The sequence below is a fragment of the Diadema antillarum genome, unplaced genomic scaffold (assembly GCF_040938485.1).
Source record: "Diadema antillarum isolate AM-2024a unplaced genomic scaffold, OU_Dant_1.0 seq00000177_RagTag, whole genome shotgun sequence".
Lineage (NCBI taxonomy): Eukaryota > Metazoa > Echinodermata > Echinoidea > Diadematoida > Diadematidae > Diadema > Diadema antillarum.
The window spans coordinates 902,112-929,146 of NW_027271244.1; the positions used below are offsets into that span (position 1 = coordinate 902,112).

The following is a 27,035-nucleotide window of genomic DNA, read 5'->3' on the forward strand; positions in this document are numbered from 1 at the left end:
AAACTATTATGCACGTTATGACATCAAGATGGTGCCACGGTACACCTTCTTTCAATCGATAGGCCCTATATAAGTAGGCCTACCATTCTTCTCCCAGACGAGAGATATTGGGTTAGATGTTTAAAGAGCAACCAGAATTTCATAACATTTTATTTTTTGAAAAAAGGCGCGCATATTCTCGACTTGTCACTGACGTATCTTAAGGGTACTATTATTCCCACTGCCTTTTGAAATTGTAAGTTGTTATTTCTTTCTATTCTAATATTTCTGAAGGCAGGATACGACTAATATAACGTGTGAATCATTTTCGTTTTTTTATCACCCATGCCATAGGCCTATCCATATCATACCAACCAATCCCGACAGGAAGATTCTTTTGTTTATTTTTGCAAAGGACTTCTCTACTTTCAAGTGGATTTCTCATTTCTGACATTCTTTAATGCTAATTTTGCTTCATTGTTTAAATTTTGCTATGTACTCAATTGTTTCAGAAAAATGTAAGCTGATGTCATTTATTTTGCTTTATTGACAATTGACTTTTATATTTTTTAATTAAAAATTTAACTATGAAAAAAACAAGGAAACAAAAACATCACTCTCCTCTTATACGCAACAACAGGAGTAGAGTAGTAGGGATAGGAGTAGATTAGTTAGTTAGATTAGTTAGAGTATTCTTAAAATGCAGCAGTTCGTTCTGTTCTAAATAATCTAAATAACTATAATAAATATAAATGTAATAACAATTATGATTATTTATGTTCTAAATAATTTGGGATAGGAGTAGAGTAGTTAGAGGAGTTAGTCTTAAAATGTATTTTTATATATAATTGAGCAATGAGTTACCCACAACATCCAACAAATCATACTGTTTGCGCTGGAGTTGAATTAACTGTTCTATCATCAACAACAACAACAACAAAAAGTACAAAGAAAGGTATTCTGAATCATCGTTATCCTATTAATTTTGCTCATCAAAGCTACCATACTCAAGACAAGCAAGCCTCGGAAGTTCTATTCAAAATATAGCGCGCGCATTCCATGATTACATTTTACTGTAACACAACATTCTAGCGGTGTCTTGCCATACACCAGCGGGCCGCGGCACCGGGGATAAGATAAAGGGGTTGGTTACTACACCAGGTCTACACGTGCTCGGTCGATAAGAAATGTATGTCGGCTTTCTGGTGTTACGGCCACTTTCGACTTTCTGCTTCGCATTCGATGAAAATCTGTTATAATGGCAAGAGCGCTCCCACCAGAGAAGATAACAGAACTGAAGCAGATCATACATAATCAGCTCGATCAGGTAAATTTAGGATATCGACGGGATCGAATGTTCCCAGACCCAGTCCAGTCCCAACCCTATCATATCCTTTCCACGGCCATGTTCCATCGACAATGATCCTGCGAGCGCGTATAAAAGATGGGAGGATTTCCATTTATATTTGGCCATATAATTGCAAGGATTGCAATATAGACTAGTAGATTTATACATGTAGAAATCTTATTAAATAATGTTAAGGAGTGAGTGACACATGTGCCCAGGGCTCGTCTTTTTAGTAATTTTACTTTTTTTTTTAGGGCAAAGCTGCCATTCTTCTTAATAAAACGTTAACATTTTGTAACAAGCCCAAACCTTAACAACGTTGATAATACCAAGGAGGTTTGAGAAATGGAGTTCCAACTGGCTGTGAAAATTCAAACAACTGTCAGTTTTCTTTTGATGTACAAAATAATTCCTCAGGTGCATTTGTCACTGTGATGATCGGGGTTCAATGCCACCGTCTTTCTGAGCAAAGTGATGATTCATTTGGGACGCTAACATAATGTCAGCTATAGTGAAATTAAATTTCAGCTAATGATGATGAGGCATAATAAAAAAAGAAAGTAACTCCTGTCCAGGATTTATGTCACCATGGGTGTATGCAAGGGGGGGTCGGGAGGGTCGTACGACCCCCCCAAATTTTCAAGAGGTCCACTTTTTGTAAAAGACATTTTTTTTTAGGGCTTTTTACTCTATATAGGCCTACAACAGGAAAAAAAAAAGTGACCAGGTGGTGTTCCAGCAAATTGTCAAAAACCTCGTAAATTTCGTAACTTAGTTTTAGTATGCCATAATTTACCTTATTTCTAAGCTGCACTGCCATGCCGAAAAAGTCACTTTTGTATGCACCAAAGTGCCCCATTTTAAGATATAGAATTCAAAAACTCCCTATACCGTGGAAGGGGGGACACCCCCCTCCCACACCCTCCCCCCGCTCGGTCGCTCCGCTCCCTCGCAAAGGTAAAGGTCCAAAAATTTTGGTTACGACCCCCCCAGAAAAAATCCTGGATACACCCCTGGTCACTAGTGTAAATCTGAGCCGTACGTTGTGAAAATATTTGAATGCACATTAATACTACGGACTGGAAAGTCGATTTTTATCATCTTTCCGATTACTTCTGTGGCAAATGAAATTGGTATGGTACTGTATATTTAAATCTTCAAGTGTAGTTCTTTATTAATTCATATGGTAAGATTAGTGTAAAAGCATGTAAAGTTAGGTAATTTTAATTCTTATTTTATAAATTTTGTGGAAATTTTATTCGCACATCCCTGTGTCTGTCTATATCTTTATGTACCGCTCATGTTTCATAAAGAAGGGACAGCGAAAAGTAATTACCATCATAAAGACATATCTTCCATTAACTATACACAGCCCTGTTGCTGTACACGAGTGTAAGTCGCTTGTGCACGGCGTCTGGTCGGGCTAATCTTCCATGAGAGTGAAGAGTCATGATGCAATGCTACATGAATCAATTGTCTTCCTATCTGTGAGGCAGCTCCAGTTTAGCACATCAAATGTTTCTTATAGTGGCAGCATCAAACATGGGATGAAAGGGAATAACACTGTTGTTACTCCATCTCTTGAACCTCCTTGATAATATAATGAAGTATTATTACATGTAGAAAAAACTACATGGCAACTAGAACTAGGGTCTATGAAACATTGTTGAAGCGTTGTCATGCAGAGATGCCAAGTTCAAAAAAATGTTATGCGTGAGATTTTCATGACTCGGCATCTCGGCGTGCGCGCGCATTTGCGAGGGTGTGGAGGGGGGGGGGGTGTCTCCCCTCCCACGGTAAGAAGCCTTTTCAATTTTTAGCTCATAATGGTGCATGTACTCAAGTGACAATTTTACTTATTTGGAAGACAAAAAGGGAAATGTAGGGATGCCAAGTTCAAAAAAATTTTATGAGTGAGATTTTCATGACTCGGCATCTCAGCATGCGAATGTGCGCGCGAGCGAGGGTGTGGGAGGGGTCCCCCCCCCCCCCTGTGGCCTCCCACGGTAGGGAGCTTTTTCAATTTTTAGCTCCTAATGGTGCGATCAGATGCATACTTAAGTGACTATTTTTTACTTATTTTGAAAGACAAAAGGGAAATATACCTTCATTTGCAGAGACTCCAACCCAAAGCACCTTCAGATCTGGAGATTCTCCCGCCTGAAACCCCTAGCAAACGGGAGACTCCAACTTGATGTGTGCGAAGCGCGAAGTTCCTAGGGTTCTAGATGCTCTCTTGTGCTATCTAAGGCTTATTTTTTCAACACACGATAGAAATAAGTAAGGAATCCTTTCCAACGGGAGACAAAGAGCCAGGGCGGGAGAAATTAAATCTCAAACGGGAGAACGGGAGATTTTGCAAAAATGGGTCTTCGGCGGGAGATCTCCCGTCGAAAACGGGAGAGTTGGAGTCTCTGCATTTGCAACTATCACTTTAATCTTTTGAGCTATGCTCATTGTCCCCGCCAAACGAGTTCGAGCAGGGGACTATGAAACGGGCTCCGTACGTGTGTGTGTCTGTGCGTCCGTCCGTGCGTCCGTCCGTCCGTGCGTCCGTCCGTGTGTGATCAAAATGTTCAATTTGCTACTTCTCTGTCATTTATGAGCCAATTTTGATTCTGTTTGCTTTATATGATAGCACTACATGGGAGCTTTAAAACTTCTACACAGAATTTCAGTTGTGACCTTTGACCTTGACCTTTGACCTATATTGTACATTTTGCTACAAAATGCTACTCCTTCGCCATTTCTAACCCGATTTCGATTCCGTTTGCTTTATGTGATGGCACTAGGTGAGGGCTTCAAAACATCTACACAGAATTTTGACCTTTGACTTCTTTGACCTTTGACCTTGATTTTTGACCTATATTGTACATTTTGCTACAAAATGCTACTCCTTCGCCATTTCTAACCCAATTTCAATTCCGTTTGCTTTATATGATGGCACTAGTTGAGGGCTTCAAAACTTCTACACAGAATTTTGACCTTTGACTTCTTTGACCTTTGACCTTGATTTTTGACCTATATTGTGCATTTTGCTACAAAATGCTACTCCTTCGCCACTTCTAACCCGATTTCGATTCCGTTTGCTTTATGTGATAGCACTAGGTGAGGGCTTCAAATCTTCTACACAGAATTTTGACCTTTGTCTTCTTTGACCTTTGACCTTGATTTTTGACCTATATTGTACATTGGCTACAAAATGCTACTCCTTCGCCATTTCTAACCCAATTTCGATTCCATTTGCTTTATATGATGGCACTAGGTGAGGGCTTCAAAACTTCTACACAGAATTTTGACCTTTGACTTCTTTGACCTTTGACCTTGATTTTTTACCTATATTGCACATTTTGTTACAAAATGCTACTTCCGGCGGGGACATATATTACGCACCGCGTAATTTCTACTTTTCCTTGTTATTATAGGCCCAAGTTGCAGACTTCGCCCGATGCGTTAGAAAAATAGGTGCCATGCGTGAGATCGTGAAATGGCCCCTAAATGCTTGAGTCTCACGCAGAATTTGTGAGACTTGGTAGCTCTGGAAATGTACCTTCAATTGCAACTGTCACTTTAATCCTTTGAGCTATGTCCGAATGTGTGAGAAAATTGGTGACATGCGTGAGATCGTGAGACAGACCCTAAATGCGTGAGTCTCACGCAGAATGCGTGAGACTTGGTAGCTCTGGTCATAAGGCAAGGCAATGAAATCTACTATCTAGATTAGGGGGTCTAGCTAGATCCATTTTCTAAACTACTTGTCTGCATTATAAAATAGAGACACTAGAGTTAAGAATTCTTCATCAGATTTATCAACATGTGATGTACATTTATGGTGCGGTGCATGTGCATGTGTGTAACTGTGGCCTTCGTAACTTCGGGCTTCTGAAATGGTATTGTGTTGCTGTTGACCGTTGACTGTGGTTTACCAGCCCAGAGTAGGGAGCTTAGTAAACCCCCCCCCCCCCCCTCCAAAAAAAAAAAAAAAAAAAAAAAAATACAGAATAAAGATTCTATCTAGAGTTTTTCTGTGTTACTAATTTGTTGTAATTTGTTGATAGTCTCAAATTGTGAGTAAATTTTACCTTACTCCACGCATAATTCATGAAGACCACCACCTTCTTCTTCTTCCTTCTTAAGCTGCCTCCTCCTGAAGATTCTTGCAATATGAAAGGGGCTGCATCGCAAAGGAAGTGAAATGCTGAGTGTCCTAAAATTTAATAATGAAAGTTTTTACAAAAGTTATAGGGACTGTACAGTACTGGTTGAGGTGAGGGATTAATGTTTTCAACATTCCTAAGTGAGATAATGAGAAACCTCCTATGAAATATTAAAGAGCATGTAATTTTAAGAAGTATTCAACATTTATTTGATGAAATTTGGTTTTCAAATGGCTGAGATATCCAAAAAAGTGAGAATAATAAAAGGCGACAGGCCACAACTTTATTAGGATCTCTTTGTTTCACCTTGTTTTGGGATATCTCAGCCATTTCAAAACCGATTTTCATCAAATGAACTTTTGATACCCCTCAGAATTGCATGCTCTTTGGCATCTCTTAGAGTGGTTTCTGAATATCTCGCAAAACGTTAAAAGCTAAATCCTCGCCTCGACCAGAATTGTACACACCCTTTAATGTGTGGACTTATTTTGAACCTGATTCCATCCATTCTCTTATTCTTTTTTTAAATAAATGAAAATGATTTCGTTTTTGCATCATGCGATACTGATAGCATTTCCTCATAAAATTTGCCAACCCGCTTCACAGATGAATGTCCAGGCGAGAATCCGTGACATTCTCTCCGATTCAATCGGCGACAAGGTGGACGAGAGCTTGGCTTTGGGGGAGCAGGAGCTACTTGAGGCTGTGCGTCAAAGAGGTTTGGTGGAAGAAATCATGGACAGATTGGAGATCGGCGGGAGAGAAAGGAGTAGTCCATCAGGATCACGGTCTGCATCACACGGTCCACGCTCAAAACAAGCCACTCACTTCATAAACAAGGACGACCGCGTCTCTACAGTCCCCCTGAAGAAAGGTGCGTGTGTGTGTGTGTGTCAGGTGTGTGAAATATAATCTAATTATGCACTTCACCTTCAAAATTACCTGTTTGCATAGTTGTACTGCAGTTTGCAATTGTCAGTTGTTATGCTGCTGTCTACAACAGTTTCCTCTGGAAACTTGAACTAAAATGTGGTGAGGAATGGCTGCATATCAAATGTCACATCATGGGTATAAGTACTCTGTTTCTTCCTTTGAAAAAAATTGAAAATTTGTTTTTTAACAGAAAAAAAATGATATTCTGAAGGTTGATTTAGTGTGGTAGTGTATTATAAAAGTGCAATTATGACAGTTTTATGCTAAAATTTGTTTTTTAACAGAAAAAAAATGATATTCTGAAGGTTGATTTAGTGTGGTAGTGTATTATAAAAGTGCAATTATGACAGTTTTATGCTAAAATTAGATTTTTTTGCCTTCAAAATAATGATTTTTACTTTCATCAGTATGTTTTTAGATCTGCAGATGCAGAAGTGGGCAGCCCTGCAGATATTTCATAAAATTTGCCTATCCTTGTGCAATGAGCATGTTGTGTCTTTTATATAGTGTGGCGAAAGATGAATTGACACTCTCAGTAGTCCAGTGTTACAATAAGCTTTTCCCTTGGTTTGCAGCCTGCTCTTTGCTTGAAAATGACCAAACGTTTATCTCTGTCATCCCTTCCAAACCAGCCAACATCGACCCAACACGGCGCTACCTGTACTTCCAGATTCTCGGTGGCAAGGCATTCTTGGAGCATCTCCAGGAGCCGGAAGCGCTTCCGGGTCAGACCACCTCCACATTCGCTATCCACATCCACTTCCGGGGTCAGAGGTTTCGGTCGCGGCCAGTGCCCTGTGCCTGCGAGCCTGATTTCCAGGAGGGCTTTTTAGTTGAACTTCACAATCGTACAGGAGGTATGGAAAATGTTTTTATCAAATAAATTTGTACTTAATGGAAAAAACGACAACAACAATTAGAATGTATGAGGTATCGTAGAGACACAGGCTGTCCTTTAATGTCAGACATTCTGCTATGATTCTCATAGTAAGTGTAAGAAGCTTATTGCATCATTTTCCACAAGATTAGTTAAGTGTCATGTATTGGTATAAAACTGTGAAATGTTTACAATACTCTGACATAGTTAGGGTTTTTATGCATCCGCCACGAAGTGGTGCCGGAGGCATGTTTTCGGTTTGTCCGTCCATCCGTCCTTCCGTCCGTAATTAATTTTGTGGCAAGCGTAACTAAAAAACTTTCTAAAGGGATTGTATAGTTTTGGTTGAGACCTAATTTCAGGTTTCTAACATTTTTTTGGTGAGATAATGAGAAACCTCTTATGAAATGTGAAAGAGCATGTAATTCCATGAGGAATTCAACGTTTATTTGATGAAAATTGGTTTTGAAATGGCTGAGATATCCAAAACAGAGTGATTCTAATAAGTGTGGGACCCACACTTTATCATGATCGCTTTGTTTTACTTTGTTTTTGGATGTTTCAGTCATTCCAAACCCGATTTTCATCAAATAAACTTTGAATTCCTCTTAAAATGGTATGCTCTGAACTATTTCATAAGTGTTTTCTTGGTATCTCACAAAAAGTTAAAAGTCCAATTCTCATCTCCACCTAAATACTGTACTATCCCATGAAGGTATCCTAATGAAACTTGGCATGTATGTGTATTAGGGGGTGAAGTTGTGCCTATCAACTTTTGTGTGCACATGCTCAAGGTCAAAGGTCAAAAGGTCAAGGTCAAATACATACAATTTCACTATTTCCACCATATCTCTGCAATACCTGAAGATATTTTCTTGAAACTTAGTGTATTTATGGATTACCCAATTAAGATTCTCTGGTGAAAGTTTGGGGTCATGAGGTCAAAGGTCAAGAGGTCAAGTAAAAATATTAAAACTTCACTTTTTTCTCTGTACCTTGGAAATTGTTCGAGGTATCTTCATGGAACATACATGTACTGACTGGCAGTGATTATCTAGAGAATTTAGGGTTCATGGGGTCAAAGGTATGGGGTCAAAGGTCAAGGGCAATGTTTCAAAATTTTACTATTTCCCTCATGCTTATGCAATGCCAGCAGGATTATTTTCTTAACACTTGGTGTATGCATGTATAACCTAATAGAGATTCTCTGGAAAGCTTTTTTTTTTTTGCCTCAAAGGTCAAAAGGTCAAAGATCAAGTGAAAGTGCTGAACTAAGTTTTTCCTCCATATCTCGGAAGTGGCTGAAGTTATCTTTAAACTTTCTACATATTTATGCATGTTCTGCCTGACAGTGATTATCTTATGAATTGTAGGGTCAAAGGCCAGATGAAAATGGTAACAATTTACTATTCAGTACAGAAATTGCACTTTTCCTCCATACCTTGGAAATTACTCAATGCATAAACGTATGAATTGGTCAAAGTCAAGTTAAAGTCCTTAAATCCCAAATCATGCTCTCCTATTCATCCAATTAAGCCTAGGTCAAGGAAGGTGAACATTCAACACATTTGTGACAAACTTGTCATTTTAATATTTAACCAATTTTGTGAAAATATAATCACACATTGTCCACATGTACTATCTACACCTATTAGGAGAATCATGCATCATGGCGGAGGCATACCAGTCGCCATAGCGACATTTCTAGTCTTGCTTTGGATTTCCTTCTGCATGCATGGGCATAAAACTGAAAGCAGTGCCAGGTACCCCGACTCTGCATGAAAAAGGGAGCCTTTCTGACATTCAAAAGTCAGTCACACCCAGATAGTATACTTAATTTATTCATAATTTGACGGTATATAATTATGACTTGTATGGAATATTTTTATGCCTCCGCCAACGAAGTGGCCAGAGGCATTATGTTTTCGGGTCGTCCGTCCGTCCGTCCGTCCGTCCGTACGTCCCGTTTTGTTTTTGTCGATATCTCAAGAACCGTGTGGTGGTTTTACATCAAACTTGGTATGAGGGTATATCCTTGGGGGATAATACTTTGTGTGGATTTTAGGGTCACAGGGTCAAAGGTCAAAGGTCACAGGTTATTTTGTGAAAAAAAATTGACATTTCATGTTTTTCTCCATATCTCGCAAATGGTTCAAGGTATCTTCATGGAACTTAGTATATATGCTTGTACCGATGGGCAGTGATTATCTAGGGAAGTTGGGGGTCATGGGTCAAAGGTCAGGGGGTCAAAGGTCAAGGTCAACTCCTCAAAATATCACTACTTTCCTTATATTTATGCAATGCCTAAAGGTGTTTTTTTGATGTATACATGTATACATGTATTACCCAATATATATTCTGTGGGAAGTTTCTTGCCCAAAGGTCAAAAGGTCAAAGGTCAAGTGAAAGTGCTGAATTGCACTTTTTCCTCCATATCTCAAAAGTAACTCAGGTATCATCATTAAACTTACATATTTATGCATGTTCAACCTAACAGTGATTCTCTTTGGAACTGTGAGGTCAAAGGTCAAAGGCCAGGTTTAGATAATGCCATTTTCCCATTTGATACTGAAATTATATTTTTTCTCAATACCTTGAAACTGAATGCATTTAAACTTATAAAAGGGCCAAAAGTCAAGTAAAAATCATCAGTTCCCCAAATACCTGCACTCTGACATTTTAATCATTCATCCAATTGAACCTAGTTCTAGGAAAGTGAACATTCAGCACATTAAATGTGTCAAACCGGTCATTTTAATATTTTGCCAATTGTGTGAAACTGTCATCACACATTGTCAAGACATTGTACTATAGACCTATTAGGAGAACCATGAATTATTGCGGAGGCATATCAGTCGCCATAGCGATATATCTAGTTTTAGATATGATGCATGTGCATGGACAATGATGGTCATCTTTAGATACTGTTTGATATGTTTCTCTCTTGTATGCATTTGGCCCTCAACTTCATTCAGGGATTTTACTTTATAATCTCCCACGATAGTTCATTTTCCATGTTTCATTCCCATGCTAGCCGTCATCTATATATCATTTCCTCCTTCCCTCTCGCTTCTCTGTGTATAGGAGATGCAGCCAGGATGGCCGACACCACCACCCTCCTGTCGCTTAGCAACCCCATCCACTTGGTCCTCATCAAGACAGATCCCACGGGCGAAACAACCCTCCTCTCATCTCATTATCTAGAGTGGAGGACAGTTCTGTCCACCAGCAGTGGTCGGCAGAGCATCCCTCTTGAGCTGATGGGCGTTGGTAGGAGGAATTCCCTTTTAGTCTCCAGAATTCTCTATATGCCATATATTTTGCGAGTTTTTATTTTTTTGAGGTTGCTATTTTTTGCTAATTTCATATGTCAGATGGCATTCATGAATGTAGCAACACATGAAAATATTTGCAGATCCCGACATGAATGCGACATGCATGTTTACATTTCTCCGTCCTTTGCTGTACTCCACCATCATGAATTTAACTACTCGCAAAATTGTCAGGAAGTTCCGATTCATGAAAAAATTTGCTCTCTGAGTGTATGGCATATATAGTAATCAAGTTTCCAAACTCTTCATGTGCCATGGTGTAAAGCCCTGTGTGCCGCATTATTCTGAGACAGCAACGTAGTCATGCTTTGGGAAAACATGCTGTTTTTCAAATCTGTGTAACTTTTATGGATTGTTGTTACACTGGACATGTAATGAGCAAAGTTGTAGAGAAAATGCCAAGCGTTGCTTTGATGTAAGTTGCATGACAAATCTATGAATGTTTTTCCTTCAAATGACCATGTAGCTACGCTATTGTAGAGCCATTACTTTTGCACACAAAACAGTGACAGAAACTTAGAAATTACTCACAAATCTAGTTGGGAACACCACTTGATAGTCGATCATCACATAAAATGCAAGCTACATGCAACAGGAATGGAATTGCGAGAAGCACTTTCATTGTACTGTGGCATTTGGCAATCATTTTGATCATTACTTTAAATTAAAAATTGTGCAGAACTGCCCAAGTGCCATGATGTATAGGAGCATTAAAACTTCATTTGTTTTTTTTCTTCCGTAGTAATGTAAACCTTTGTAGACAACAACTGCACTGCAGAATGCAGAATGATTGCAGTGAATGTGGTGAACAGGGGGTTGATAAGAACCAGTTGGCTTTTAGCATTTGATTTGTTGCCATGATAACTGCAAGAACTGTATCTTGCAATGATTTTACACTTCCTAATAAAATAGGTCCCTTATGCTGAAGCTTGATATATATACCTGTATATATGCCTTGCATATGAAGTGTATTCATTACGTTGTAGTTAAAAGAGATGTGATTGTGACTTGGAGACTTATTGTCAAGTACTCTTTTTACCCTCCTTCTCCCTGCGATATAGGAGCTGAGTGCAAAGTTCCCGTAGGAATCTTGGAAGTCAAATTAGAGCTCCTCCCAAGACCAGACCAGATGCTTGCCGAAGAAGTGATATCAACACAGGTAGGGCTCAAAAGATGTACAGTGTAGACAGTGAAAGGAAATATGTAGGCATGTGTCTATCTGCGTGTGTGTCTGACATGGTGTTGTTGATTTTGTGATGTACTCATTTTTCTTCGGTAAAATATCTGAAACTATAAAACTATGTGTGTGTAATGTGATGAGCAGTTGACCAATCAGATAGCTAGAATCTTTTTAGGTGTTCCAAAGATAGTACCACATGTTTTAAGACACTGCTCAGTACTATTCTGTTTTTGTTTTGTTTTGTTTTCTTGGTTTGTATGGACCAGATCTCAGTGGAAAGGAACCGGATAGCAGAGCGGGAGCGTCTCTTTCTGGTGTATGCCAAACAGTGGTGGAGGGAATACCTGCAAATCCGACCCTCACATCAGGGTAGACTGGTCAAGATATTTGCACAGGTGAGCTGTGCTTTCATCGCTTAATGTAAGCAAGTAAAATTTGTGCAAGTCAATGCCATTTGAACAAGAGAAAAGGCTTGGATGTAACTGAGTATTTTGCTCGCAAGTTCATCCCATACTGATTAGAAGCAACATTTTCCGCATGGAGTATTTTCTGGACAAAAGATTTGTCATTTGTAAAGGATATAGTAAAGTGAAAAATACTGAAAGCCATCCAGCTACATGAAACATCTTGGCAGTTTTAACAGCTTGTAATGTGTTGGAAGAATGTATTGCCTAAAATCCCCAAATTGTGTAAGGCCAATATATATATGCTTAGCATAATGATTTCAGATCATTGATTATGGCCAGCTTTTTTGTTCATATTTTTGTACACATTTAGCATTTTATTTCAAGAATGTCCTCCAAATGACATTTGACTGGAACAGCAGAGCTGCCAAGTCTCCCTGATTCTGCAGGAGTCTCCCTGAAAATATCAAAATCTGTTCACGTCTCAATAAAAGAATATGAAAATCTCCCTGATTTGGGTATTATTTTTGCCCATTGAAATGCATGGAACACACAGATATCTCCCTGATTGCTGTGTGGAATCTCCCTGATTTGGTTGTGGGAATGTTGGCAGACCTGGAACAGGAACATTTAGCAGGAGCTGAAAGTGAGGATTGTTTGCATAGATGCAATGTCAGAATCCCTGAATCTAACTTGAGACACAAAAAGGATACCGTACAAGTTGATGCTGTCAAACTTTAAAAACACTTTCTCCTCCATTTTTATAGCAGTGCTCATTGATATACTCTGGAAGGGGATGTTTAGAGTAGGAAAATAAAGCACATTGCAGTGTGCAGTGAAAATGTGTGCCCCAAATTGGTAGGGGAGCGGGTTTCTTGAGCCAATCAGCCCCTCTCTGCCATCATAAGTCTTATGTAGTGTAATAGCAAATTAATTGAGATGCCATTTAGATACCGAACCAAGAAGAGGATGTTGCCTATGAAACTGTTTTCTCTGCAATGCACATTTTCCCTTCAGCAAGGCACTTTATCCACATTGCTGCTCTCCACCCAGAAGTATAAATAGGTACCCGGAAGGATGAGAAATGTTGGTTGATCAGCATTAGCGTGCCTGTAAAATGGCGACTGGCTGGAATCCTCCCCAGGGAGTGGAGAGTGAGCACAGTCAATGCTGGTGGGAAATAATGTATCTAGAGACCAGGATCATAATAGTATGTACATGTATGCGCTTTGAGCACTCTACAGAGTGAATTTGGCGTAATGTGAATTCATATTATTACTATTATTATTATTATTATTATTATGATGATGATGATTATTATTGATATTATTATAATTATTGTTATTATTGTTGTTATTGTTATTATTATTTTTATTATTCGCAGGATGAGAATGGTGTGAACAGGCCAGTTTGCTCATTCGTCAAGCCACTCTCGGGGGCGCGCCTTCTGGACTCTCCCCGGCACGCCGCCCGATTCGTCAGCGTGGTTGGGTACGAGCGGGTGTCTGTCGTGGGAGGGGGACAGCCGAAAGAAATCTGGAGCAGTGTCCATGCCTTCGTCTGCAAAAACAAAGGGGTGAGTGAGATGCCACGTTGAGTCTACATCCTAACCCTGATGCTAATTTTTGCCTAATTTATATCAAAATTTGGCTTTAAATGTATTGTTGAAGCTGGGTAATCCCACATTTGCTGCTGCTGCTGGAAAAAACAACAGCAACACACACAATAAAAGATAAAAAATGATTACAAAAAATAAATAGAAATAATAATGATGCTAATTATAAATGACATTTAATTCTAACAATATTCCAAAAGACAGAAAAAAAGCATGTTTTTCAGTGATGTACTTAACCTGAAAAGTCTAATCCTTTTTTTATCATAGTAATATGTTTTTCTAGAGACGCTTTGAATCATTTATTGGACGGAGGAGAAAATGGAGGCAAGAAGATATTTGTTTAAAGTTCATTATGTCACTCCCATGAACTGGCCTCGGCTCAGTTGGTAGTGCTGTAGGTGAGTGAACTAGCAACAGGTGCAAATCCGAAGATGCTTTTTATGCCGCCGCCAACGAAGTGGCCGGAGGCATTATGTTTTCGGGTCGTCTGTCCGTCCCGTTTTGTTTTTGTCGATATCTCAAGAACCGTGTGGTGGTTTTACATCAAACTTGGTATGAGGGTATATCCTGGGGGGATGATACTTTGTTTGGATTTTAGGGTCACGGGGGGTCAAAGGTCACAGGTTATTTTGTGGAAACAAGTTGAAAATTCACAACATATCTCACAAATGGTTCAAGGTATCTTCATGGAACTTAGTATATATGCTTGTTCCAATGGGCAGTGATTATCTAGGGAAGTTGGGAGTCATGGTTCATAGGTCAGGGGGTCAAAGGTCAAGGTCAACTCCTCAAAATATCACTACTTTCCTTATATTTATGCAATGCCTGAAGGTTTTTTTTTTAAAAACTTGATGTATACATGTATTACCCAATATATACTGTAAAACGAGGAATTTTCGCGTGCATTTTAATTTCGCGAATTTCGCGAGCGCCAAGATTCGCGAAATTAAAATGCACGCGAAAGTTCTTGTCTACACTATATGCATTGAATGCCAGTGGCAGTTCGCGAAAATTTCATGCCGCAAAAAAGGCCGTCGGCTCCAATTCGCGAAAAATTCATGCCGCGAATGTATCATGTTTTACAGTATTCTGTGGGAAGTTTAATGCCAAAAGGTCAAAGGTCAAAAGGTCAAAGGTCAAGTGAAAGTGCTGAATTGCACTTTTTCCTCCATATCTCAAAAGTAACTCAAGGTATCATCATGAAACTTACATATTTATGCATGTTCAACCTAACAGTGATTCTCTTTGGAACTGTGAGGTCAAAGATCAAAGGCCAGGTTTAGATAATGCTATTTTCCCATTTGATACTGAAATTATACTTTTTCCCAATACCTTGAAAATTACTCAATGCATAAGCTTATAAAAGGGTCAAAAGTCAAGTAAAAATCATCAGTTCCCCAAATACCTGCACTCTGACATTTTAATCATTTATCCAATTGAACCTAGTTCTAGGAAAGTGAACATTCAACACATTTGTGTCAAACCTGTCATTTTAATATTTTGCCAATTGTGTGAAACTGTCATCACACATTGTCAAGACATTGTACTATAGACCTATTAGGAGAACCATGCATTATGGCGGAGGCATATCAGTCGCCATAGCGATATATCTAGTTTCTCTTACACTTGGTCCATTTTAGTGAAACGGCTTGTATCAGTGAGCTTACCCAGGGAAAGCTGCAACCAAAACAGCTATTCATATAAACCCCAACCAATGTTACAGTGTTACAAAAAAACAAAACACAAAAAACAAGAAATGCCGTTGTGGAGGATAGTCTCACTTCTTGATAAACTTGCCGAGGAAGTGAGTTAAGGTTAATTCGCGAGAAACCTCTGGGTGCTAAAAGGTTAACCCTTCCATTCCTGCCAGGACTGCGAAGATCATGCGGTACTACTTTGCAGTCTGCTGCTGGGGTTCGGCCTCAACGCTTTCATCTGTGTGGGCACAAAGGGCAGAGGTCAGGCGCACTCCTGGGTCATGACCTCGGGCGCGGACGGACTGGTCACATTCTGGGAGAGTCTCACCTGTCAGAGGTAATTTAACATGTCATGTGACATGTCATGTGACTCTTTGGACTCAACATAATGCTGCATGTGTTTGACTTTTCTGCCTCTGTCTGATTTTCGACAAACTATCCAAACATGGAGTGCAGTGAGGAAATAAGTCTTCTGACATTGCAAACAATATCAATGCAATCTTTTTTTAATGATTACATATCAGTATCTCACACCGCATTTTCAAATATCTGGGCTACGCAAGAATAACAATTGTGCAATCAGTTGTTGGTAAACATAGATCATCACTGAAGATATGGGGATTGCAAGGTTCGAGGTCAAACTCTTAGGTGTAAAGTCAGCTTTGTCATTCTTTGTGCAATAATTCAACTGTCATAAACTGGGATGACCTTTATATTACAATTCACTCTATGTGCCTATGCACCAAAAGGGTTGCCATTATTGTTTTTTGTTTGTTTCCGAAAGCTCTGCAAATGAATTTTGGAGGTGATGAAAGATCAGACATGTCTCAAAATTGTTCTGTGGGTGAAATATGACAGGGACATTGATTGATAAGACACACATTCTTGATCAAATTTCAAGGTTGTATTCTACATTTTAAAATGTGTGTTTGTATGTATGTGTGTGTGTATGCATGTGTATATGCATGTACAAATTTTGTATGGTCGTAAGTATGTTTGTATATTATGTATGTATGTATTTAAACACTAGTACTCTTCTATTCATGTATTTGTCTTAATTCTTTATGTCATCATTTATCTAGTCATCATTCCTTCATTCTTCCATTGACTACTAAGGTACATCCACCGCCCTGTGAATCCCAATGATCCCCCGTCTGTGGAGCAGCCCACACCTCAGTACCCATACCGCACCATTGGCTGTGTCTTCAACCACCAGGCTTTCTATGCAAACTGTCAGGTAATCTTAACCCATTGAGGACGAGTCCCGAGTATACTTGGGCTGGAATATATGGGAAACTTGTGTTGCAGCAAAATCAGCCCACCCTCAAGGGGTTAAGCCATTTGGAATGTGTGACTCAGGGGACTTGATGGGGTAAATGTTATCTGAAGTCATCTCTATGCTGAAAATTATGTGCATGGAAAAGAAATGAAAAAACAAAACAAAACAAAACAAATTTACCTCCAGTATTCGAGGATAGATTTGGTACAGTAAGTAGTATGTGTTGTGACAGGTGGCTTCCTAGGTATATGTGGCTGCGTGCATCCTGTGTGTGTGTGTGTGTGTGTGTGTGTATGTGTGTGTGTCGCGAATAGACATACCTAGGAGATTGACTTTGCACCTTTATACTGCTGAAAATCACTCTACATTGCCCAAGTGGTTTGCGATGAATACGAGCACAATGCCAATCTAGGAAACGTGTGCAATACCACCTGGGGGCATTTCATTAAGTGTTTAAATAGTCAGATATTTTTATTCTGACAAACTGTTTTAAGCTACTTAAATCCATGCATCTGATCAGCTGAGAGCAAATTTGTCAGAAAAAATATCTGACAAGATACTTATGAAATGCACCCCTGGGAGGCATTTCATGAAGCATTTTGTCAGACAAAGTTGTCGGACAAATTTGCTCTCTGCCAATCAGATGCAAGAATTTCAGTAGCTTGTAACAATCTGTCAGGAAAATATCTGACCAAAATGCTTCATGAAATGCCCCCCTGGTGTCCTCTTCTGCCCAGATCAGCCAATGTTGTGTAACTCCATCCATATGTATGTATTTTGTAAGAATGAGCAGCCTAGATTATATCAGGTAGATCTTGAATGCCAATTTTAATTATAGTAGTAGTAGTAGTATATGGAGTGTACAAGACGCCAAATCAATCTATTAGTTGAATGCTCCAGGCGCAACTTGTGTAAAATATGAATTACTTGCATGCGCACAAGAAAGAGAGTGAAACAGTACAGTACATTGAAGAAAAGTAATGGCAATCAATTATTGTTGGCCAAGTTATACAAATGCTTCTTGAGATAATCTTTAGGTACTTCAGCAGAATTACTATTCTTAATCAATTGAGAGAGTGAGTTCCACATAGAAGACCCAGCATGAGCAAAGGTTCATTCCCCCACTTTGTGTGCACCCTAGGGATAGTGAAAAGGCAAGAGTTCTGAGAACATAGAAGTCTAGAGGGAATGTATTGGTTGACCAGGCCAGTGTTATACTGTGGAGCAGAGCCGTTTAAACAGTGAAATAAAAGCAAAAGAATTTTGAAAATAACATGTTATCTACAGGCAGCCAGTGGAGTGATTTCAGAACTGATGTGATTTGGCTGTGTTTGTTGGAGAAGGTTATTACATGAGCAGCTGACTTCTGTAATTTTTGTAATGTTGCTAATAAGTTAAAAAGCAAACTGAACAGGAGGCCATTACTGAAATCCAGGCACGATGAAATCAATGCATAAAAATTTTTCCTATTACTGTAGCACTACTGTTAAGATATTCATGGATGAAACCTAACTTGTGTAACTGACATCAATTGATCTCAAAACAAACTGAATTTGTGTAGACATTGTCATATATGGAGTCAACATACACACCGAGGTTGTGGCATACGTTAGACAAGTTAGTAGTGTGTCTGCCTCATGAGCCAAAGGACCCCGGTTCGATTCCCGGGTTCCACTGAGCATTGTTGTGTGTAATCATACTGTCCTCTCTAGTAAGAGACAAAACATTCTGTCCCTCAGATAGGACATAAAATGGAGGTCCCATGTTTGAGAGACTCACAAGTCATGCGCGTAAAAGATCTCGCTTCATTCATTCATTGCAAAGAGCAGGGTGTTTAACCCGGTGAAGTGGTCCTGTCGTACATCCAGCTGGACCCCATGGAAGACCAGCTATTGCAGCTGAATATGGGCTATCCAGCCATCTTCTCAGATGGAAATGAAACAAACAAGCAATTTCATATCTAACAAGATTCATAGAAGTGATCGAAATCTTCTTGAGTGGAGTCTTTGTCTTTTGTCACAAATTTGTCCGGAGTAACATTAAAAAAGGATTGGTTTTTTTTCTCGCATAGCAACTTACATGGAAGCTACTGGCAACAATCACTGTGTCAGGTTCAAAGTATTCTGTGATGTCTGCGGGATAGTGTGATAGAAGCGTCGCCAAGTTTTTTATTTGGGTTACATGTGTGCAAAACATGAGTTGAGAAGTTTCAAACTTCCTTGTAGAGTTGGTGTGAAGCAGAATATTTTGATGCAAGAATCTCTTCAAGAGTTTCATTTATTCGTGTATCCTTGATCTAGAAACCACGAAGTACATGAATAGAATTATGTATGGGCATTCATACGGAAAGCAAATGTATGACCAGTAATGGCATCAATAAAGAAATGTTTTTGGATTTTTTTCTCATCAAATCCTATGAAATTACATTTCAAGATCCTTCAGCACTGCAGCTTGTGACGTAAGACTTCACATTTTCAAATAGGCTTTGTCTTAATACAGGTGCATGAAACTACTCGGAAAAGTAATTTTAAAACTGAATCACCTAGAAAAATCACCTAAGTATTAAATGCCATACCGAGGACAGTCCACTCTCTTGCAAAGCCAGCGGCATCTTAGATTCTTTGAAATGTATTCAACTGATTATTCCCAATGGCCTTTAGATAGAGGTGGAGGATTTGCCTGTTTTTCATGGAGCGAAAAATAACCAGATTTACCTCAAGAGCTCACAAGCCCCATCTGAGACATTCCGTTATCATGTAATTCATTCATATCCATCTCCAGCTAACCGTACTGAACTCTTGAAAATATCCGATGTATTATTCAGTTTTTTCATCCTCGGTCTCTTTCCTCTCTCCCCCACACTGACTTGTTGCGGCATCTCATGAATTATTTATGCCAATCTCCCCACATTCTAGTAGAGTGTGTCCCGCGGGATGATGTATATTCTAAATGGCAGTAATTAGAGGTAAACAACGAATCAATGAGGATTAAAGGCCCATTCCTTGGCATCCTCTTCTGATCCTGTGTATAAGATAATAGCTCTTCACATTGCAAAATCAGATAACATTGTTTGATTGAAATACGTGTCAAATTGTTTTAATCGTGTGATTTTTTTTAAATGCCTCCGCCGCAAAGTGTCATCTAAGGCATTTTGTTTCTTGGGTTGTTCATCCGTCCATCTGTCTGTCCTTACGTCCGTCCATCTTTCTGTCTTTTCATTCGTAATTGAGTTTGTGGACAACATAACTTCAGAACCATTTGAGGTACTGTAAAACGAGAAATGTTCGCGTGCATTTTAATTTCGCGAATTTCGCGAGCGCCAAGATTCGCGAAATTTCTTATCTACACTATATGCATTGACCGTAAGAGGCAATTTGCGAAAATTTCTTGCCACGAAAAAGGCCGTCGGCTCCAATTCACGAAAATTTCGTGCCGTGAATATATCATGTTTTACAGTATCTGAATGAAACTTTGGAGTTGTATGTATGAGTTGACAAAGCTGTGCCTATCAACTCTTGGTTGCCCATGCTCAAGGGCAAAAGTCAAGATCAAATTCTAGACTTTTACTTTCCCCCCATATCTCTGCAGTGCCTGAAAATATTCTCGTGAAATTTAGTGTAACATGCATGAATTACAAGATAATGATTCTGGAGGGAAAGTTTAGGGCCAAAGGGTCAAAGGTCAAAGGTCAAGTGGAAAGGTTAGAATTCTACTTTTTTTCCTCCATAGCTTTCAAGTGGCTCAAGGTATCGTTATGGCTCGTGATAGATATTGCCTGACAATAATTCTTTTGGGAATTTTGGGGTAATGGGGACAAAGGTCAGGTTATGCTAAAATTTTACCATTTAGTTCTGAAATTACACTATTTTCTCCATACCTTCGAAAGTACTTGATGCATACGCTTAATTAAAGTAGGTACCTGTGTTACTGCACAGTAATTCTGTCGGGAGAGATTTGGGTCACTGGGTCAAAGATCAAGTGAAAATGTTAACATGTCAAAATTTTTCCCAGAATATGGAAGTCACTTTTGAAAGAGCTTTACTTACTCTTATTTCAACCAAGATATTATGCTAATTTTTATCTGCTTTGTCCAATTTTTTTCACTACAAAATCCATAAAGAATATCTTGCATGTTTGATTGTCATTTGTCAGTACACATACTTAATTTCCAGGAAAGGACTCAAAGTGAATCTAATCTGCAGTCGGGCACAATCATTATGCAATGATGCAACAACCATGTGTTATAATTTGCACAATTGAACAAAGCACTGTTAATAGCCTTGTCTGCATACTTCTATTATGTGTATACCAGCCCACAGATAAAGTTGAGCTGTGTTACTTCGACCTCCACGACTCCTCGCTATGGAAAGCCATGAGCGCTGACGCCATCTCCTCCGTGTGTGGTCCATCAAATGTGGTGAGCTATTTCCATTGGCATATTCAATGAAGTACAGAAAAGGCCCGTTATGACATGCTTGGTTACAATGATGAATAGTTTCTTAACTCGGTGAATGTGGCAGTCCTGATTTTCTCTCGCTGTGTTTAGCTGGTCTATATTTTTGATATATTTATGAGGTATAGGTCATAACAAGGTGAAATTGGAGATCCTTGTGACCTTGTCATGACGAGGATTCCCTGTACTGATAGCTTTTAAAGCCCTTCAAGTGAAATCAAACAGTCAAGGTTCATAAATTTCAAGAAATCCATAATCTAGATCACAAGCACAAATTAATTGAGGTGATAATAAATACTGCACATGGCAAGTCTCTAGTTGACCAAAATACAAATCATCACTTAATTTACACTTTAAAATGAAAACAAATCAAAAAGAGTAATGTCTGTTGCATGAAATAATTCCTTTAGAGTTGTAATAGCTGAGCAATACTGCATATATGTGGTATGCTGTTTAAAGGACAAGTTCACCTTCATAAACATAAGGATTGAGAGAATGTAGCAATATTAGTATAACACATCATTGAAAGTTTGAGGAAAGTCGGACAAAAGTTATGAATTTTTGAAGTTTTTGTGCAGTAACCTCTGGATGAGAAGACTACTGCAGTGTATGAATAACTTAGATGTCACATGCGTACAACAATATAAGGAAAATATAAAGAGAATTTCACAAAATTTCATCTTTTGAAAAAAGTACACATTCCCTTGACTCGTTACCGACATATGTTATGGGTAATATTATTCCCCCTGCCTTTAGAAAGAGCCAAGTCAAGTGCTCTTTTATTATGCGAAAAAAGTGAAAATATGTTGAATTTTCTTTACATTTTCTTTATACTGTTGTACGCATAATTACTCACAAGCTGTAGTAGTCTCCTCATCCAGCGATTCCAACACAAAAATTTTAAAAATTCATAACTTTTGCATTGATTGTCCAATTTTCCTCAAACTTTCACTGATGCGTTCTGCTAATATAGCTGCATTCTCTCAATCCTTATGTTTATGAAGGTGAACTTGTCCTTTAATGCCTGTAAAAAAGCAAACTTCGACACAAAATCTAATAAGTGTTGATATGTTCATTTCTATGTGAGGGAAGTTAATGATTGCCAGGTAAAAGGGACATCCTGTTCAGTGCCACAAATATTTTTTTTTCGAAATGAATAGAAAAAGGATGTCTTTCATATTAATGTATGAAATTTCACAACTTTGTGCTCTACTTTCCCATTCTCTCATTTTCTTGTCTGCAGTCTCACTGGCCCAATATCCCACCCCTGGTGCCATCCTCTTTTGACCACGCCCTGGTCAGCAATGAGCTCGAGCTCGAGCTGAGAGCTCTGACCGTAGACCACAGAAAGGTAGGTTTCATGGACATCATTGTTTGATACTGTTGTCATGAATATGCGTTTTTGTGCAAAGTGGGTGTGTCCTGTTCAGCCCACGTTGGAGAAGAGGGATCAGGACTGGGACAATGGCGCTCGAGGGGAGGGAAAAATAAAGTTCTCTTGTTACTTTAAGTCTGATGTCATGTTGGTGGTGATTTGTTTTGTTGTCAGAATGTGTGACATGTTGTTGTGCTACCACTATTTCCCTCCCTCCCGTGATACTGTGGTGAACTAGATGTTAGACAGTTGTCAAATGTAGTTATGTCAACCGTATTATTGAAATGGTTGAAATCGTGAGATAAGCTCTGAATGGCCACAAGTGTTTTGTCTGACATAAGTCATTAATCAGCACTTATATTACATGATAAGTGCTCCTACCAGAAAAAAAAACCCCAAAAACCTTTAATTGTATTGATGTTTTGCTTTAAAAGGAAGGGATTCCCTTTTCTGAATCCTAGCAGATATGGAAAAAAAAAAATGTTTTACATGATTTTGCATCTCAAAAGCATTTGAATGCTCTGATTTTTCCCCCCAGATTTTCACTGATTTACTTCTCTGATTTTGGTTTTCATACAAAGCAACATACCATGGTGGGATTTTCATTGTAAGTTGGTGTATTATAGGCTCACTTCTTCATATTTATCTTCATAATCATTATTGTTTGTGTCTCACTGACCCTTTGCAGGACATCGGACTGACCAGTGTGTGGGACGAGGAGCTCAGCTTCCTTCTCAACCCTGCCCTGGCGGCCTACGAGCTGGAGAGGACCACGGGACTGTCGCCAGGCAATGAGGAGTTCCAGCAGGCAATCAGGAGGGCCGTGCCGGACGGGCACACGTTCAAGGGGTTCCCGATACAGTTTGTCCACCGCAACGCACGCAAGGTGTTTGCAATGTGCCTCAGGTTTGTAACATGCTATGTCGTACTGATATACCATTGAAATGTCAGCATCATGTAGTGTTGTATTAGTACTGTGTAGTGTAGTAAAGTGTAGAATTAGTATAGTATTAGGATAGTAGTATTGTGTACTAGTACTGTAAAAGCTGTTATATCCACTTCCAATTTTGTGAATGAAGAGGTCACAGACATTTTTGCAAGATGTTTTCACAGATTTGACGCTGTGGCTATGGTAAGTGCACTAATGCCTGTCTGTTTGCCATATTTTTGTGCATTGTTGAATTTGCAGTCGAACAGTGATTCGCAAAATTCTTGAAAATTAAACCCTCCTTGCAAAAATAGCAACTTTTACAGTAGTATAGTGTTATATCGTAGTGTACATTTGTATAAGTACACTTGTAGTAGTATTAGTAGTAGTAGTAGGAGTAGTAATGTAGTGTAATTGAGTAGTATAGTATAGTATTAGTACTGACAGTATTTTGTTCTCTGTGTTTCAATCATTCATGCATGTGAAGAATTGTGGGAAGCTATGAAATATGTTCCCCGATAAAATGTACAGTGTACATTGTAAGCACTGATTCCTGAATATACGTTAATCATCAATGCCTAGTGGACATTCTTTGATGTAAATTGCCTGATATTTGCCAAATATTGTAATGGTCTTTGTATTCACTGCATTACTTTGTAATGTTTGGTGATGTACTGTGTCAAACACTTTTCACAACTCAACATAATTCAACATAAATGTTGTTGTAGCTGATGAGATATGCAAGGAGCATATGATTATGGATAAGAAGTGCACACTCAACAGGCTTCTGTAAAATTGGAAAAATTTTCATAATTTTTTGTACCCATTTGCAGATTTAATGTATATTTCACCAATATAAAATGAGGAATGTTCGTGTGCACATCAATTTCACAAATTTTGCGAGAGCTGATATTTGTGAAATTAAAATGCACAAGAAAGTTCATGTCTGCACTATATGCGCTGAATGCCAGTGATAATTCGCAAAATGTCATGCCGCAAAAAAAAAAAAATGAAGTCGGCTCCCAATTTGCAAAGATGTCATGCTGTGAAAATATCTTGTTGTACAGTAGTTCTTTCTCTAAAGTAGGCTTCACATTTAAAATTCTGAATTGCCTATTCAATGAGGAATAGGAGAGAATTTGTACAGCAAAATTACCACGCGACTTGATAGGATACTGTATAACCAGAAATATTCACAGCATTTTTCGATTTGAAGTCGACGGCCTTTTCGCGACATGAAATTTTCAGGAATTGCCACTGGCGTTCTGTCCAGTGTAGACAAGAAATTATATTTCTAATATTATAATATCGTGAACTTTGCCTCTCGCAAGATTTGTGAAATAAAATGCACACAAATTCGTGAATTAAGGTGTACGCGAAAATTCCTCGTTTTACAGTAATATTTTCTGCCCTGTGTTGATATGTTTTCAGGTCACCAGTGTGCCAGGAAATCATCGCATGCCGTGGCGACCATGTCAGGCTGGCCGTGCGGGTGCGTGCCTTCACATACCCCGAGGCGGCTCTTGCCGTGTGGGTCATGTTTGCCTGCAAGTACAAGTCAGTGCTTTAATGGAAGCCAAAGCCCAATTATAAATGTGGATTGAGTGAAAAAAGTAATATTAGTAGAAAACATCAGCAAAAGTATAAGGAAAATCTTGTCGATTCAAAAGTGATATATTTTTAAAGTTTCAGTACCATCAATCAGGGGTCGCACTTAACTTTTTTTTAAACTAGCCAGGCGGACTACTTAGAATCAATTTTGACACTGAAGCAATAGTTTGGCTAGCCAGACGGACTAGTTACTTCAGAATTTTATGATTTTTAGCTAGTCCGACATGATTTTGGGTGGCCACTGGCCAGCGGACCATCGCCAATTTCGAACCCTGATCATTGCTGGATAAGGAGACCATTATACTTGATAACATCATTATGGACAATGATATAAAGAAAGTTCAACATATTTTCACTTTTGTAGCATAATGAAAGAATACTTGACTTACCGCTTTCAGAAAGCAGGGGGAATAACATTACCCTTAAAGGGATTGTATAGTTTTGGTTGAGACTTAACTTCAGGTTTTTATCATTTCTTGGTGAAATAGTGTGAAACCTTCCGCCTGCTATCCGTGGAATAATGAAATCCTGAAATATCAGCAGTCTGTAGGAAGCTGTGGAGATTATCTCGGGGGACTGAATAAAGCCTAATAGGCTTTATAGCATTTTGAAAACCTTCGATCTAGTATGCATGCCCCAGTTGTCGTTGGGTCACGCTTGCCAAGGACATGCTGCCTTCGCGTCAGGTAGAGCCTCTGTGGATGTACCCGGAAACTGGTTTCTTTCTCCTTGCCATGATGCAAATGCTTAAGCTTACTGCAGTGGACTCCCGTTGTAACGAAGTCTTCGGGACCAGCAGTTTTCTTTCATCATATCGAAATTTCGTTATAACCGAACAAATAAACAATAACAACACATAGAGCTGATAATGTTGTGGCTTGAATTTTTACTTCGTTGTAACCAGAATTTCGTAATAACCATGTTCATTATAACGGGAGTGCACTGTACATGTATTCTGATCTGTTCCTGTATGATTTTATCAAACATAAATGCCCACTGGAAAAAAAAAAATATCTATAAATATAATCAAAATAAGGCAGAGGGACTTTTTTGTTGTTGGTGTTGTTATAGTTCAATGTGTTGGTTTGTGCTTATTGCTTTTGATATGCTATTTTCATGTTTAAGTGCAGTTTGCGTGCTTTGTTATGCTAGTTTCTTTTTGTGAAGATGTGACAAAATTCCTGTATGGACAGGGGCACACATCTTGGCATGGCATCAAGAATTTTGCCATAATGTAAGATGTGAAACTACCAGTACTTGAGTTAAATGATGTCGCATCAATACACAGTTCATTGTAAAAATGTCAGTGACCAGTATATCAGTGTCTTTGTCTTTCTTAAACCCACTGAAGACTAGTCTGAATAATACTTGAGCAGGTGTCTATGGGAAATGTGTGCTATAGCAAAATCAGCTCGTCCTTTAATGGGTTAAGAAGATTAGGTATCAGGAAGGAACTACATTTTGAAATCTTTACTTGATAGTGATGGTCTGCCAAGTAACTGGAAAGGGAAGGAGAAATTAACAATCGATTGTAATTAAGTCTTTCTGTGCTATAATCACAAAACATTTGTCACACCAAACCAAAAAGCCACAGATTTTGGGGGGTAATGAAAATGATTCCAGGCATTGTATGAGCACCCACATTCTTGTCCATTCTCATCTCGTGTATGCCCAACTTCAATCAGACATGTAGCAGAAGAAAGGACAGGCGAGGATTTGGTTGCTATAGAAACCAGTTCAGTCTTCATCTTCTTTATATGGCCTCTTTTCAAATACTTCTCGTGGGTTTTGTACCTCTGCTAGTTGGATTTTTTTTGATTAGCGGGTAATCACACAGATCAGGGGATGATTCGCAAGTAAATTTTCT

The 27,035-nt window shown here is 38.9% G+C and overlaps 1 protein-coding gene across 1 annotated transcript; it reads left to right on the forward strand.

The window, feature by feature from the left end:
* Positions 1-1,230: 1,230 nt before the first annotated feature.
* On the forward strand, positions 1,231-25,127 carry LOC139728397 (centrosomal protein of 76 kDa-like). The gene is made up of 13 exons (XM_071639337.1): positions 1,231-1,306; positions 6,091-6,358; positions 7,050-7,274; positions 10,379-10,564; positions 11,688-11,785; positions 12,073-12,201; positions 13,595-13,786; positions 15,696-15,859; positions 16,639-16,759; positions 21,114-21,218; positions 22,498-22,605; positions 23,318-23,535; positions 24,989-25,127. The coding sequence occupies exons 1-13, from the start codon at positions 1,238-1,240 to the stop codon at positions 25,125-25,127; spliced, it is 2,022 nt and encodes a 673-aa protein (XP_071495438.1). The 5' UTR covers positions 1,231-1,237.
* Positions 25,128-27,035: the final 1,908 nt, after the last annotated feature.

What these genes read in the sequence shown, in the direction of transcription:
- LOC139728397 (XM_071639337.1), top strand. Translation starts at nt 1,238, where the DNA reads ATGGCAAGAGCGCTCCCACCAGAGAAGATAACAGAACTGAAGCAGATC. An exon ending in TACAGTCCCCCTGAAGAAAG is followed by an intron (nt 6,359 to 7,049) that starts GTGCGTGTGTGT and finishes CTTCCAAACCAG; the next exon opens with CCAACATCGACCCAACACGG. An exon ending in AAGAAGTGATATCAACACAG is followed by an intron (nt 11,786 to 12,072) that starts GTAGGGCTCAAA and finishes TGTATGGACCAG; the next exon opens with ATCTCAGTGGAAAGGAACCG.